The 15,052-nt window shown below is 42.4% G+C and overlaps 1 protein-coding gene across 1 annotated transcript; it reads right to left on the bottom strand.

Annotated features, from left to right (window-relative positions):
• Window positions 1-1,181: 1,181 nt before the first annotated feature.
• Window positions 1,182-14,384, bottom strand: LOC142217459 (sterol 26-hydroxylase, mitochondrial-like). Its single transcript, XM_075285707.1, has 9 exons — window positions 14,142-14,384; window positions 5,949-6,139; window positions 5,036-5,235; window positions 4,399-4,596; window positions 3,551-3,714; window positions 3,152-3,318; window positions 2,127-2,208; window positions 1,847-2,047; window positions 1,182-1,301 (listed from the first exon to the last, which is right to left on the bottom strand). The coding sequence occupies exons 1-9, from the start codon at window positions 14,358-14,360 to the stop codon at window positions 1,182-1,184; spliced, it is 1,542 nt and encodes a 513-aa protein (XP_075141808.1). The 5' UTR covers window positions 14,361-14,384.
• Between the last annotated feature and the right edge of the window lie 668 nt (window positions 14,385-15,052).

Below are 15,052 nucleotides of genomic sequence, written 5' to 3'. Positions count from 1 at the left end.
GTGAGTTCATCCTCATCCTAAGTGACTGTCCTGTCTCACCTACATACAGGCCCTCAGGACACTCAGTACACAATATCAAATACACCACATTAGGTGTGCTGCAGGTGAAGTTACCTGGGATCTTGTAGTGTCGATCAGAGTTCGGGATCTTTATATTATCCGTAGTCAGTATGTGCGGGCAGGTTTTGCACCTCTTCTGTCCACATGGAAATGTTCAGCACTGTAGACCTATGTGATTTCTCCACAGCACATACAGCATACTGACCCTGGACTTATAAGTCATTTATTACTACTACCATTCGATATATCTTTGAAGCAACTATCCCGTTTTTTTGTATTTGTATTTAATGTTTATCATTTGAGTACCATTTAATAAAAATTGTTATATTTTTATATATAATGAGATGCTTCTGTCTTTTTTGACATAGTTAAACACTGTCTCAGACATAACTGTATCCCAAGTTTTTCAGCAATCTAACACTTCTGTCTGGGTATGATATATTTTTATCATGTTTGTTCTTATTCTCTACAACTCCTATATATTGCATAATCCTTCCATGAACATACTCATTGCAGGGTCTCCTTAATAACCGCTTTCAGCAGAGGTATTATATAGCAATATTATTAGTGCTTGGAATACGATGACCAGGATAACCGGGACCACCTCCTCATACAGGGACTGCTGAATGTCAGGGTTCTTGTAATGCCCTCCTGAACCCCTCTAACTCTCTTCGGACTACCTGCCGACCCACCTTACTATTATTACGGATGGCCGCCCTAAATACAGAAAACGGAATTATAAAAAAATCTAAAATCAGAAAACAGAAACTTTGAAAAGTGATGGATTTTAGTAAATAAAAAGACAATATTGGTGATTGCTTCGCTTTAAGACCGGACCGCCCTTCTGTTCCTGCTCTCCTTTTAGCAGCTCGCACATTGCTCAACATGGCCGACAATAAGACCTAATTCTGGGGAACATAAAATCTGTGCGCAAGAAAAAAACAATATTATGTATCAGAATGTTTTTACATCTTGAGTTCTGCGCCGCCGTCATGGTAATATCAGACGTGATCGGAGTCGCTCTTTATTATAGCGCATGGGCGTCCACTCTTTACTTTAATCTTCATTTCCACTTGTAATGAGATATTTTATCATTTCTTCCAGAATATTTCCTTTATACGTTATTCTGGGCGATCAATGAACTGTAAGTCGATTGGTTTGTCTGACACCAGGATCACACGATTTTTTGTAAGAACTTCTCCCAGTTTGGGGTCGGGCAGTATCTGGAACTTTTTTATTATCTAGGGATTTAAAGAGAAAGAAAGCCATCAAAAACATAAAACCAATCTAAATCTGGTATCGCCATAATCGTAAGAACCCTCCGGACAAAGCTGCCGGGTCACTACTAATGCAGGGGGAACGCCGGAAAAATAAAATGCAAAAAATGATGATACAATTGTAGGTTATGTCACATGGACCTCCAAAAAGTTAACAAAATCTAATCAAACATTAAATAAATAAAAAAGTTCTGAAGTTTGAAAGGTAAATATGAAAAAAAAAGTTGCCATTGCCCAGACCCTATAAGTTTCTGCTGTGCTGGATAAATCCTTCTCCTCTGCACTCTGGTGCACTGAGATGGAGGAGACAGGGTAAGAAGATTTATAATACACAGGCTGCCGAATATTAAACCATTACACCACCAGGGGGACGTCCATCAGAGCGGAGGGGCTTCTGGGATTGGCATAGAAAATCGTAGGCGTTCACTTCTATCTGGAATTACCCTAAAACGGTGAAAACTCCTTTAAAATAATGTCATAAAATATAAATTCTGGTGGCAACAACTTACCTGTGAAAGAGCTAGGTGCATTTCCAGCTCAGCCACCCGACGCCCCAAACATCCTCGAACGCCAAAACCGAAGGGTATAGAGCTGAAGGGGTGATGCTTCATCCCCTCGCTCCGCAGCCATCTCCTCGGGAGAAACCTATTGGGTTCAGGGAAATTGTCCTCGTCTCTGGAGAGCACATAGTGACAGAGGATGAACTGCGTCTGCAAGAAAGAAGGACATTGACCTCTCCGCCATCGCTCGTTGGGGGTCTTATGCGGTTTTACCATCTTTGATATTTACATTTTTGGGGAACATGTAGCCGTCTAGGACCACTTCTCTGTCCACTGTAACTCTGCTGTTCTCTGGAACCACAGGATACAACCTGAACGTAAGAAATAAGAGGAAAGTGCAACGGTTTATGAGAGACCTTGGGTTATCGTTGCAGTAGATGACTTTAGGCTGACATGTCAATGTTGGGCAATGTAGCGTGTCTAAGTGGTCAGGAGAACAACGAAGAACTGGAATGGCAGCAAGAGGTGTGCGGAAGGGAACCACTTTGGATTTGGGTGCAAGTGAAATTGTACATCACATCCAAAGCCTTGACACAAACCAACAGAAGATGTTTGAATGACATTGGTCTACGGGCCAGACGTCCAGGTACAGGTGATCCATTGACGGACATCACTGCTGTCATAGACTAGCATGCGACACAGCAATGGAGGCTGGAATGGAGGTCTATCCGTTCGTACAATGAATCCCATAAAGAGGAAGGTCACTGGCCCCGGGATTATGATTTGGGATGACATAATGTAGTCAGACTGTGCCCATATCAGACAACCATAGATGTGACCATCCTCAGACAACCATTAATAACCTCATACTAAGGAGTGTAAGTGCGGGGATCTCTGAGAGTGGCATCATACACCATGCTGAATAAATGCAGATAGGCAGAATATTTTGTTTCCATTTGCATCTCATTATCAGGTCTATCCATCCTGTGATTTCCAGAATTCCCAGACCTTTCCCTGTAGATGGAGCTTCCCCAGCAATGACCTGCAGCGATCAGCGGATCAGTAATGTCACTACTTGTATACCATCAGCTATAAGGGTTAGGGAATTTCTTAAAAAGTTATTCCATTGTGGTTTTTTCAGACTAGTTTAGCAGGGAGACTGAATGAATGCTGATGACATCCACGCACGATGATCAGTCCATTGAAGTGAATGGGGTTGAGCTGCAATACCAAAAACAACCTGAGGACAGGTATGGTGCTGTTTTTTTTTTCTTTTCTACCCCTTTATATGACACAATCAGTTCATAAACATACCGCAGGGTCTCCTTGACAATCGCTTTCAGCAGGGGCATTTTAGCAATATCTTCAGTGCTGGGACTACGATGACCAGGGATAACCCGGACCACCTCCTCATACAGGGACTGCTGAATGTCGGGGTTTCTTGCCAATTCATATAAGGCCCAGGCCAGGGTGTTAGACGTCTGGAATAAGAGGAGAAGTGTAGATGGGTCAGTATTTCTGCCACTTGGGGGCACTACAGCGCTGGCAGGGCTTATGGGGTGGTTATACTAGACATGGGATCTGATGAACTGGGCAAATGTGTCCAACAAAAAATCTACGTGGGGTGCATAGGAAGCATTTGCACCCAGACCCTTGTATCTGAGGGGCCCCTTGAGTAGATGGAGCACCTGTTACCATCCAAATAATACAAACCGTGTCCACGCCAGCCTGCAGTATCTCTGGCATCGCCCCATACACCTCCTTCACAGACAGATTCCCATTGGTGAGCAGGTGAGTGAGATAAGCGCCCCCCAGGTCATCGCCGCGCTGCAAACGCTCTTCAATGTCCTTGATTTTCTTATTGATCAATTTTATTGCTAGAATCCGAGTAATAAGATAGAAAGATTAGTAGAGGTTTGTAAAGTTATTTTTCTAGTTGACCTTTCGGAGCCATTTATTAAAGGAACACTCCAGGCAGAGCCAATTCACTGTGTTATACCTGGTGCAGGGTCCCGGGGGGCGGAGCATGACCCCAAGATGCAAAAACCACCAAAGAGAGCTCCGCCCACTCCGGTATACCACAGAGAGTAAAATTGGCCTGGAGTGATCCTTTAATATTTTTCATGTTTATTCTTATAAAACAAATCATCCATATTAATAAATACATCGAAAAACTGTGTCCGATTTAATAAACTGTACGAAAGAGAGCGTGCCCCTAGCAACCAATCACGGGGCAGCTTTCATTTTCCAGGAGCAGAATACAACATGAAAGCTGCGATGGGATTGGTTGCTATTGGCCTAGATTCCTGTATTTCTCTAAGATAGTTTCAGACTTGTCGACATCGACTCTGAATAGTGTACAGAGCCAGAAGCAGAGGCGACAGCGCGGCCCGGTCACTTCTGGTTCTGTATTATATTGCGCTATCCACGGATAGGCCTGGACCCTACTGCCCGCCGATACTGGAGTCTTACCGTGTATATACTGTACGTGTGTGTATACACCTCTCTCATATTGACTCCTCTTGTGATTTTTTGGCATCACCTGATTCCGCGTCACTTACCATAATTAAATATTATATCCCAGGATCCCAGAAACCGCCCCCAATATGGCAGCCAGTTCCAGGTCCAGCTCGGCAGACGTTCTAGCACATTCTGACTTGCCAGCATGACGGCGATAGAATTGATGAATTTCTGGGTCTCTTCTGGAATATCTTTCTTCAAACACCCGAGACGAGTCTCAAATATGACAGTACTTATACCTAGACACGTACAAAGCAACGCAGATGAAAACCTCAGTTTAGAGTTTTTGAATTCTTATTTTATTAGATCTGCACCTTTAATTCCCATAGACTTAAAGGGGTTGTCCAGTTTGAAGTTGTCTAGTTGTCAGTCCAAAATCAGTCCATGGTCATGTGATGGACACACAGACTTAAACAATGGATGACAACAAGCAGAGATCACAACAACCGCGAGGAATCGATAAAGAATATTGGAAAATTGTAGAACTTTTCATCGGACATACAGTAATGTTTATTTGCTAAAATGGGACATCCCCTTTAAGTGGAGAGGAGCGTGCTCCAGGACAAACACCAGTCTCATGATAGTTTCAGATCCTGAGGTCAACATGACCATGAACATGATAAGCCAAAAATTCCTAAAATGGATTAACCCTTTAATAAATGGCGACTCTGCACTTACTTTCAAAGGCAAACTTATACATCAAGCCGGCAACATTTTCCACCGTGTGTCCTGACGGACTTTGTGCTTTCAGCTCCTGGATCTTGTTGAACAGATCAGGGATAATGTCGTTCAGGGATTCCGCATAGTTCGCCGCCTCGGTGGGTTTCAGCATCTTCTGGTTGAGCACTGAGCGCAACGTCTGCCACCGGTGTCCCTCTCTATAGACAACGATATATACAGAATTACTGGCTTGCTACTGTTAACCCTTTAAGGACACCGGGTAGTTTGTACATTAATACTCGGCAATTTTTTTTTCATGTTTTCCTTCGCCGCTTTCCAAAATTCATAACTTCCTAACCGGCCATGTGAGGGCTTATTCTTTGCGTGACGAGTTGTACTTTCATTTGCCACCATTTTGGGGTACATATTTCTTAGCTTTTATTAATGTTTTTTGGGGGGTCCATGTGAAATAACACACAATTCTATCATCATTTTTTGCATTTTTTTATGGTGTTCCCTCTGCATTGGATCATTACGATTTGCGCGGCCACAGATTGATGTTAGGTTTTACAAATGGCGCGTAACTTTTTGAAAGTGACGGATTTTCCTGGGGTCACCGTATAACTTTTTTACCGTACTGTAGAGATAGGTCAGGGCTCTTTATTTGTGGGACAAGTTGGCGATAATGACATCACATGACCACTATGAATCAGACGACATGTGATGTAAATGGATCCGTGGAGCGTGGGTGTTGATCTTTTATTGATGATGACCTATCCTGCAAAATATACCTTTAAATTTGAAGATGAAAGCTTTATTGATAGGCCAATGGATGATCTGTCCCATCTGTGAGTTGGATCAGTGGGTAAGAGCCTTATATCCACGTTATTTTGATATTGATGGCATTTTGCCAGCTGCTCCTCATACTCACTCAATTAGTGGTCCATAGGAATATCCCCTGAGGTCCCGGTGCATCTTCCATAGATTCATGTCGGCCCTCATCGGATACTTTCCTTCTTGTTTTAGTAAGGTCTCCAGGAGATGAGGGCTGGCAATACTAACCAGGCGATGGTCTCCAATCCTAGATAGCCACATGGGACCGTACTTCTTTTTTTGTTTTACCTTAAAAATACATCATCACAAGAAACATATATGAGTACGGCCTACTTACCCTCCAGAAGACCTGCCGAAAAGTCTGCATCCTAGAGGGGCAATGCATTGTAATAGGTTACATACAAGTCCCGAATGTTATAGACTGGTACCCCTCTCTACCTCCTATAGACAGCTGACTAGAAGTTAGATTTGTAGAGAGATGGATGGGCAGGTAAGTGACCCGCTCCATACAACACTATGGTCACGCTTCATACAATTCCTATCAATCACTTCAAGTGGTGAAAATACTGAAAAAATTCTCCAGTGTTAATCGACTGAAAAATTTATAATAGTCATTTTACTATGGGAATCCCTTTAATAAAAGCTCCATGTGTGGGAACCTCTACATCCATCTCATACATAGGTTGTGCAGACGCATAGCATGAACAGTTGCACAAGGAGGGGCGACCCAATGCCTACCCAAGGGTACCCATGTAGTGAGAGCGCAGTGTTAGCCAAGCTAGTCATGGCGTGGTAGAGTTTATTGGTGGCCTCAATCATGTGTTATGATGTACTGCCACTATGTATTGCTCGTGTTGCTTTAGTCGGTGAAGATCATTGTGCGGTCAGTCTTCTGATACTTTTGGGTACCGGATCACACAATGATTCCTTACAGGAGGAACTAAGTTGCGTGAATGAGTTGCATCACAGGAGAACTTGTTACCCTTTGTGGTGCTGCCTGTTTGATGTCAGGAGATGGCTCCCTATACAAAGCCTGCTTCAGCCTGGTGCAGGGTGTAGTGTGAGGTGCAAGGTGCAGTGTGTGTGTGGGGAGGGATGTGAGGTGCAGGGTGTAGTGTGGGGGGAGGGATGTGAGGTGCAGGGTGCAGTGTGGGGGGAGGGATGTGAGGTGCAGGGTGCAGTGTGGGGGGAGGGATGTGAGGTGCAGGGTGTAGTGTGGGGGGAGGGATGTGAGGTGCAGGGTGCAGTGTGGGGGGAGGGATGTGAGGTGCAGGGTGCAGTGTGGGGGAAGGGATGTGGGGTGCAAGATGTAGTGTGAGGGGAAGAGATGTGGTGTTCAGGGTTTAGTGAGGATGCAGGTCTTCTGGAATAAGTCCACCATGCGATAGTTACTGTTATAGATCAGCATTCTTTATTTCATGCTTCCATCATGGCTCCCTGACTAACAACTCCTCCCCCTAAGCTCAGCTCCTCCTCCATTACTACCTCACTATTACTAGTCAGACAAAGCAGAATAAGTAAGCAGAGCAGAACATACAGAACATACACAACTTACTTATAACAACATCACATCTCTCCCCTTCTTATAAAAAAAAAAATTACATTAAAATGCAAACATTATAAATGGACAATAAATAAAAGGTCCGAACTGACAAGAACATTTTACTGCAGAACATAGTCCCTGAGGTGCGCTGGTGGCCTTCGACTCATCCTTGTCGGGTAGTGTTCAGACAACTCGTTATCAGAAACAGTCTGTGAATTTTCGGAGGTGTCTCTTGTTGGTGTTGCTGAACCAGTTGTACCTGGTGAAATTTCCCCATCATCTGTCTCCTCTGTAATTGCTCCTGGGTTGTAGCCACAAAACTTTTTAAAACTTGATGACCCTGGCGTTGAGCAGTAACCCTGGTACCTTTGATGTGCGTGACTTGAAAGGGTTCTGGATGATAAGGGGATGATAACTTGTCACTGAGTCTCGGCCTTTTAAGCAGGGCCCAGTCTCCCACGCCCGGCTGTTTGAAGCGACATCTTCTCTTATCTGCATATCTTATCATTCTGTCTTTGGCAAGGGAATCATTGAGGACCAATGGAGTCTGGACGTGAACTACTGGGATGTTTGGAAGCTTAATGAACAAAGGCCTGCCAAAAAGTGCAGTCGCTGGCGGAGTTCCTGTAGTAGAGTGTGGGGTGGCTCTGTACTGTCTAAGGAATCTGTATAATTCTTGCTGCAAATCCTTGTGTTCCATGGTAGCAATCCGAAGAGTTTTATTGATTGATTTCATGAAGCGCTCCACTTCACCATTGGCTTGAGGCCAGTAAGGAGTTATTTTCCTGTGGTTGAAACCAAGATAAGTTGCAGAAGACTGAAAATCTGCACTATTGAAAGGTGGCCCATTGTCAGTCTTCACTGTTTCAGGTATGCCATATGCAGAGAAGATTTTGTCCAGTTTTGGTATGACGGCTCTTGCAGAGGTGATGGAAACAGGTTCAATGACTGGAAACCTAGAAAAATCATCTATGACAAGCAGTAAATAGGAATGATCTGGCAAAGTGCAGAAATCAACACTCACAGCAGTCCATGGATTGTCTGGCAGAGGTGTCATTTGTACTGGTGCTTGGCCATGGTCCACCGTAGTTGCTTCGCAAGGTATACAGTCCTATGAAAAAGTTTGGGCACCCCTATTAATCTTAATCATTTTTAGTTCTAAATATTTTGGTATTTGCAGCAGCCATTTCAGTTTGATATATCTAATAACTGATGGTCACAGTAATATTTCAGGATTGAAATGAGGTTTATTGTACTAACAGAAAATGTGCAATATGCATTAAACCAAAATTTGACCGGTGCAAAAGTATGGGCACCTCAACAGAAAAGTGACATTAATATTTAGTAGATCCTCCTTTTGCAAAGATAACAGCCTCTAGTCGCTTCCTGTAGCTTTTAATCAGTTCCTGGATCCTGGATAAAGGTATTTTGGACAAACAATTCAAGTTCAGTTCAGTTAGATGGTCGCCGAGCATGGACAGCCCGCTTCAAATCATCCCACAGATGTTCAATGATATTCAGGTCTGGGGACTGGGATGGCCATTCCAGAACATTGTAATTGTTCCTCTGCATGAATGCCTGAGGATTTGGAGCGGTGTTGTGGATCATTGTCTTGCTGAAATATCCATCCCCGGCGTAACTTCAACTTCGTCACTGATTCTTGAACATTATTCTCAAGAATCTGCTGATACTGAGTGGAATCCATGCGACTCTCAACTTTAACAAGATTCCCGATGCCGGCATTGGCCACACAGCCCCAAAGCATGATGGAACCTCCACCAAATTTTACAGTGGGTAGCATGTGTTTTTCTTGGAATGCTGTTTCTTTTTGGACGCCATGCATAACGCCTTTTTTTATAACCAAACAACTCAATTTTTGTTTCCAAAATGAAGCTGCCTTGTCCAAATGTGCTTTTTCATACCTCAGGCAACTCTATTTGTGGCGTACGTGCAGAAACGGCTTCTTTCTCATCACTCTCCCATACAGCTTCTCCTTGTGCAAAGTGCGCTGTATAGTTGACCGATGCACAGTGACACCATCTGCAGCAAGATGATGCTGCAGCTCTTTGGAGGTGTCTGTGGATTGTCCTTGACTGTTCTCACCATTCTTCTTCTCTGCCTTTCTGATATTTTTCTTGGCCTGCCACTTCTGAGCTTAACAAGAACTGTCCCTGTGGTCTTCCATTTCCTTACTATGTTCCTCACAGTGGAAACTGACAGGTTAAATCTCTGAGACAACTTTTTGTATCCTTCCCCTGAACAACTATGTTGAACAATCTTTGTTTTCAGATCATTTGAGAGTTGTTTTGAGTAGCCCATGATGCCACTCTTCAGAGGAGATTCAAATAGGAGATCAACTTGCAATTGGCCACCTTAAATACCTTTTCTTATGATTGGATACATCTGGCTATGAAGTTCAAAGCTCACTGAGGTTACAAAACCAATTTTGTGCTTCAGTAAGTCAGTAAAAAGTAGTTAGGGGAATTCAAATCAATAAAATGATAAGGGTGCCCATACTTTTGCACCGGTCAAATTTTGGTTTAATGCATATTGCACATTTTCTGTTAGTACAATAAACCTCATTTCAATCCTGAAATATTACTGTGTCCATCAGTTATTAGATATATCAAACTGAAATGGCTGTTGCAAACACCAAAATATTTAGAACAAAAAATGATTAAGATTAATAGGGGTGCCCAAACTTTTTCATAGGACTGTACATGTGGCAATAAGTGCTTCCACTTGTTTATCTAGTCCGGGAAACCAGGCTTTCTCCCTAAGTAATTGCTTTGTTTTAACTATACCTTGATGGGCCTCATGGGCCAGATCGATCACTCTACTCTGAAGTCTCTGAGGAATGACCAGGCGGTTGTCACGTAGTAGTATGTTTGAGTCAGATACAGAAAGAGAGTGTCTTGCATGAAAGAAGGCCTGTAAATATTCTGTTTGGCCCTGCGGTTGAAGACGAGTCTCAGCTAGAAAAGAGTTCCAGTTCTTAGACCGAACAGTGTCAATTACCAGCTGAAGTTGGGGATCAGAATCCACCGCATGTTTAATTTCTTCTAGGGTCATTGCTCTTGGCACGGAATGGGTAACAATGAAATTTACATGCTCCTCAGCTAAGACAGTGGCAGGCAAGTCGTCTTTGGTAGACTGTGGTGAAGGGTGTCTTGAAAAATAGTCTGCAGGGTTCCCAGCTCCTGCCTCATATCTCAAGTGAAGGCGATAGTTCTGCAGGCGGAGTAGCCAGCATTCAAGTCGTGGGGGTGGCTCTGATGAAGGTTTATTGAAGATTGGAATGAGTGGTTTATGATCACTGACCACTGTGAATGGACGACCAAAGAGGTAAAGATGAAAATGAAGGCATCCCCATACAACTGCGAGAGCTTCCCTCTCAGTTTGAGAATAGCGCTGTCCCGTTTCTGTTAAAGCCTTGCTCGCATAGGAGACTGTGGAGATACTGCCAGTTTTGGACACCTGAGTTAAAATTACACCAAGGCCTACAGAACTGGCATCCACAATGAGCTTTAGTGGATCAAAATAGGCCATGACTGTGTCTCTAGAAAGAAAGTGTGTCAAATGCTGATTGATGTTCAACCATCCATGACCAAGGATTATCCTTTTTAGTGAGGTGTCATAGGGGTTCAGAAACAGTAGCCAGATCAGGCATGAATCGTCCACAGTATGTGACCAGACCAAGAAAACTCCGAACATCTGAGACATTTTGTGGCTGGCTAGCAGAGGTTATGGCAGCCACTTTCTCGGGGTCTGCAGAAACACCGTTTTTAGAAAAAATGTAGCCAAAAAAGTTCAATGACGTCTGGTTGAACTCACATTTCGACGGATTTACGGTTAAATTGCAGGTTTGCAGTCTCTGAAAGACTTGCTCCAAATGTTTGTCATGTTCTTCACGCCGCCTAAGCTGATACGTCTGACATCTGCCGAGAGAAGAGACTCGCGGAGGCAGCGGGAGCAGCAGCAGCACAATCGGTAAGTATAATGACATTTTTTTTGGTTTATTTACCAACCTCCCCGGACCTGCTCACTGCCGCCCCCGCTTCACCTTGTACTATAGGCCGTGAAGGCCAGCAGTGAGTAGGCCCGGGCCAAGCCGCAATCCCACTGCCGCTATTATTATACTCGGGGGTCTTCCTTAAGAAAGGCTATTTGTCTCTTACCTTTAGACGTGGTCTCTGTGGCGCCGTTCCTTAGAAATACCGGTTTTAACCGGTATGCAAATGAGTTTTCCGCAGCAATGAGGGCGGGCCCCGGGGGGGGGGGGGGGTCGTTGCCCCAAAATTTGACACATGAAACTGGTAACAGAGAGATGAGCTGCAGCCAGGATATGATACAGTTTTGTCCTGGAATGCCCGGGTCACTCAGGGACACAATGCTATAACTCTTCTCACCTGGAAAAACATCAATAAATCCCATAGTTCAGTAGATAGAGGCTGCTGGCTGTCCGCCATGTAACGCTGATGTGACTGATAGTGAACGCAGTAAAAAATAACAGAGGTATGAAAAAAAAGCTACAAATTCCACATCTAACTAGGGAATGAGGACAATGTCAGCGGGCTGAGCCAGAGTGCTGCTCCATCTACTGTCTGACATAAGGGGGAATCCAAAGAGAATTTTTTTTTCCAGTGCACAAAGTAGGGGAACCCATAATGGGGCCTCAGTGACCCGATCTCTGACGTTGCTCTATTATTTGTCAAACACCGGGGCTAATAATAATGGATGCACAGACTCACTGCTGGCCAAAGTGCTGCAGATTTGCAGTGTGGATTCTGCAGCAGAAATTCCCTGCACAGATTTCTGGATGTAAAAATGAGCAATGTACAAATTATCCAATCTGCAGCAGGTTTATTATCGAGTGGTTGGAATTCACAATCCATAGTGAAATCTGCCAGTTATGGCTGCAATCTTGTCATTAGGTCCTTTGTAGCGTCTTGTTGTGTATTTGGTCTGTGGTGACCTTTATATCCATATAGGAATGCCCATCCTCTGTGCCAGCGTCACAGTAATCTTGTGCTTGGTAGTGTCTACCTGAAGACAATGACCTCAGAGACTCGAATATTCTCCTCCAGATGCAACAACATCCGATATAATCCGTCACTATCTGATATATGAAATAGGCATATAGAGGTACTATGAAGATATACAGAATTCTATGGGTGCGGTATTATAGTAGTTATATTCTTGTACATAGGAGTAGTATTATAGTAGTTATATTCTTGTACATAGGAGTAGTATTATAGTAGTTATATTCTTGTACATAGGAGGTAGTATTATAGTACTTATATTCTTGTACATAGGAGCAGTATTATAGTAGTTATTCTTGTACATAGGAGCAGTATTATAGTAGTTATATTCTTGTACATAGGAGTAGTATTATAGTAGTTATATTCTTGTACATAGGAGCAGTATTATAGTAGTTATATTCTTGTACATAGGAGTAGTATTATAGTAGTTATATTCTTGTACATAGGAGTAGTATTATAGTAGTTATATTCTTGTACATAGGAGGTAGTATTATAGTAGTTATATTCTTGTACATAGGAGCAGTATTATAGTAGTTATATTCTTGTACATAGGAGTAGTATTATAGTAGTTATATTCTTGTACATAGGAGGTAGTATTATAGTAGTTATATTCTTGTACATAGGAGTAGTATTATAGTAGTTATATTCTTGTACATAAGGGGCAGTATTATAGTAGTTATATTCTTGTACTTAGGAGTAGTATTATAGTAGTTATATTCTTGTACATAGGAGTAGTATTATAGTAGTTATATTCTTGTACATAAGGGGCAGTATTATAGTAGTTATATTCTTGTACTTAGGAGTAGTATTATAGTAGTTATATTCTTGTACATAGGAGCAGTATTATAGTAGTTATATTCTTGTACATAGGAGTAGTATTATAGTAGTTATATTCTTGTACATAGGAGCAGTATTATAGTAGTTATATTCTTGTACATAGGAGGTAGTATTATAGTAGTTATATTCTTGTACATAGGAGCAGTATTATAGTAGTTATATTCTTGTACATAGGAGTAGTATTATAGTAGTTATATTCTTGTACATAGGAGGTAGTATTATAGTAGTTATATTCTTGTACATAGGAGTAGTATTATAGTAGTTATATTCTTGTACATAGGAGTAGTATTATAGTAGTTATATTCTTGTACATAAGGGGCAGTATTATAGTAGTTATATTCTTGTACTTAGGAGCAGTATTATAGTAGTTATATTCTTGTACATAGGAGTAGTATTATAGTAGTTATATTCTTGTACATAGGAGGTAGTATTATAGTAGTTATATTCTTGTACATAGGAGTAGTATTATAGTAGTTATATTCTTGTACATAGGAGCAGTATTATAGTAGTTATATTCTTGTTCATAGGAGCAGTATTATAGTAGTTATATTCTGTATATTCTGTGACCAGTTATTTGCCATATGATGACTAGAGTTTAGTGCAGCTCTATTAGGACATGGTTATAGTCAGTTATCCATTAGACTCTGATATAGTCTAATATTTGCCTAGTGTCTCATCACTGGCTCAGGTTGCTTCTCTGTCTGCTATGCTTTATATACATGTTCTCATTGAGATTTGTTGAGGTAGATAGATACAAGCTCAGCAAGAAATCAAATCTTGGATAACTGATTCCAAAATTGTTATAAACAAGAGGTAACAAAAGTTGACAATACAGAGAAATTGCAGTCATTGTCTGGTCTTCTCTTACCTCCAGTTCATGAATGTAGAAGATATAGCCCCTCAGTACTATCCAGTAGAGGGATTCCAGTTGGCTGGGGCCAGGTAGGTCATCAATAGTCTTGAGTCTTCTCGCATGGTCAGCCTGTAGTTGTGAGACCCCCAGAGAAGCCTTATACCTGGCCGCAGGGAGTCTGGGGGATACTTGTAGTAGTGAGCGGACTCCTCTGCCCAGCCTGGCTGCTATCATCTTGCAGGACTGACTTTTCCCTCTAAACTCCTACACGTTATTCCAATTTACTTGCCTGCCCAGAGTCCAACCCCTGGACTTCGTGTTGTGTAACTTGCCCTGTAGATCCCATCACTCACTATTAGATGTGATCCTATAGGAGACCATGGATTATAAAGAGCATTTCTTCATAATATGGTGTCAGTAATATTTATTATAGATTGTTGGAAGGCTGGCTATAGGACGGCTCCTGTCATAGGTTCCTGCTTTCTTGGGGTCTGTTTATACATTCAGGATTTTGGACAGAATCAAGGATCTGAATAAAATCTGCAAACATTCCGCACACAGTTCACATGAGACAGAAAACGTGTGAATTTGTCTCTACTACAGCAGAGCTCCAAGTGTCAGCCTCCATTTCTGCCATAGGTGGATTTAGCTTTATAGTACCAGTCTGCTGCTCATGGGGATTCTACCACTAAATATCTAAAGCAGAAAAAATAGCTGTTGGAATAGACTTTAGAAAGGCTACTCGTCTCTTACCTTTAGACGTGGTCTCCGCGGCTCCTTTCCTTAGAAATCACGGTTTTTACCGGTATTCTAATGAGTTCTCTCGCAGCAATGGGGGCGGGCCCGAGCGCTTAAATGGCGATGGGGGCATCCCCACTGTTGCCCGAGAACTCTCCAGCGACACCTCTCTCTAGCTGCATCCTTCC

The sequence above is a fragment of the Leptodactylus fuscus genome, chromosome 8 (assembly GCF_031893055.1).
Source record: "Leptodactylus fuscus isolate aLepFus1 chromosome 8, aLepFus1.hap2, whole genome shotgun sequence".
Taxonomy (NCBI): domain Eukaryota; kingdom Metazoa; phylum Chordata; class Amphibia; order Anura; family Leptodactylidae; genus Leptodactylus; species Leptodactylus fuscus.
Note: the sequence above shows the minus strand (reverse complement) of the source record. Positions and strands in the feature narration are given on the sequence as shown.

What these genes read in the sequence shown, in the direction of transcription:
- LOC142217459 (XM_075285707.1), bottom strand. Translation starts at nt 14,360, where the DNA reads ATGATAGCAGCCAGGCTGGGCAGAGGAGTCCGCTCACTACTACAAGTA. An exon ending in GGATATAATATTTAATTATG is followed by an intron (nt 3,715 to 4,398) that starts GTAAGTGACGCG and finishes CTCGGATTCTAG; the next exon opens with CAATAAAATTGATCAATAAG. An exon ending in TGCACCTAGCTCTTTCACAG is followed by an intron (nt 1,302 to 1,846) that starts GTAAGTTGTTGC and finishes TTAAATCCCTAG; the next exon opens with ATAATAAAAAAGTTCCAGAT.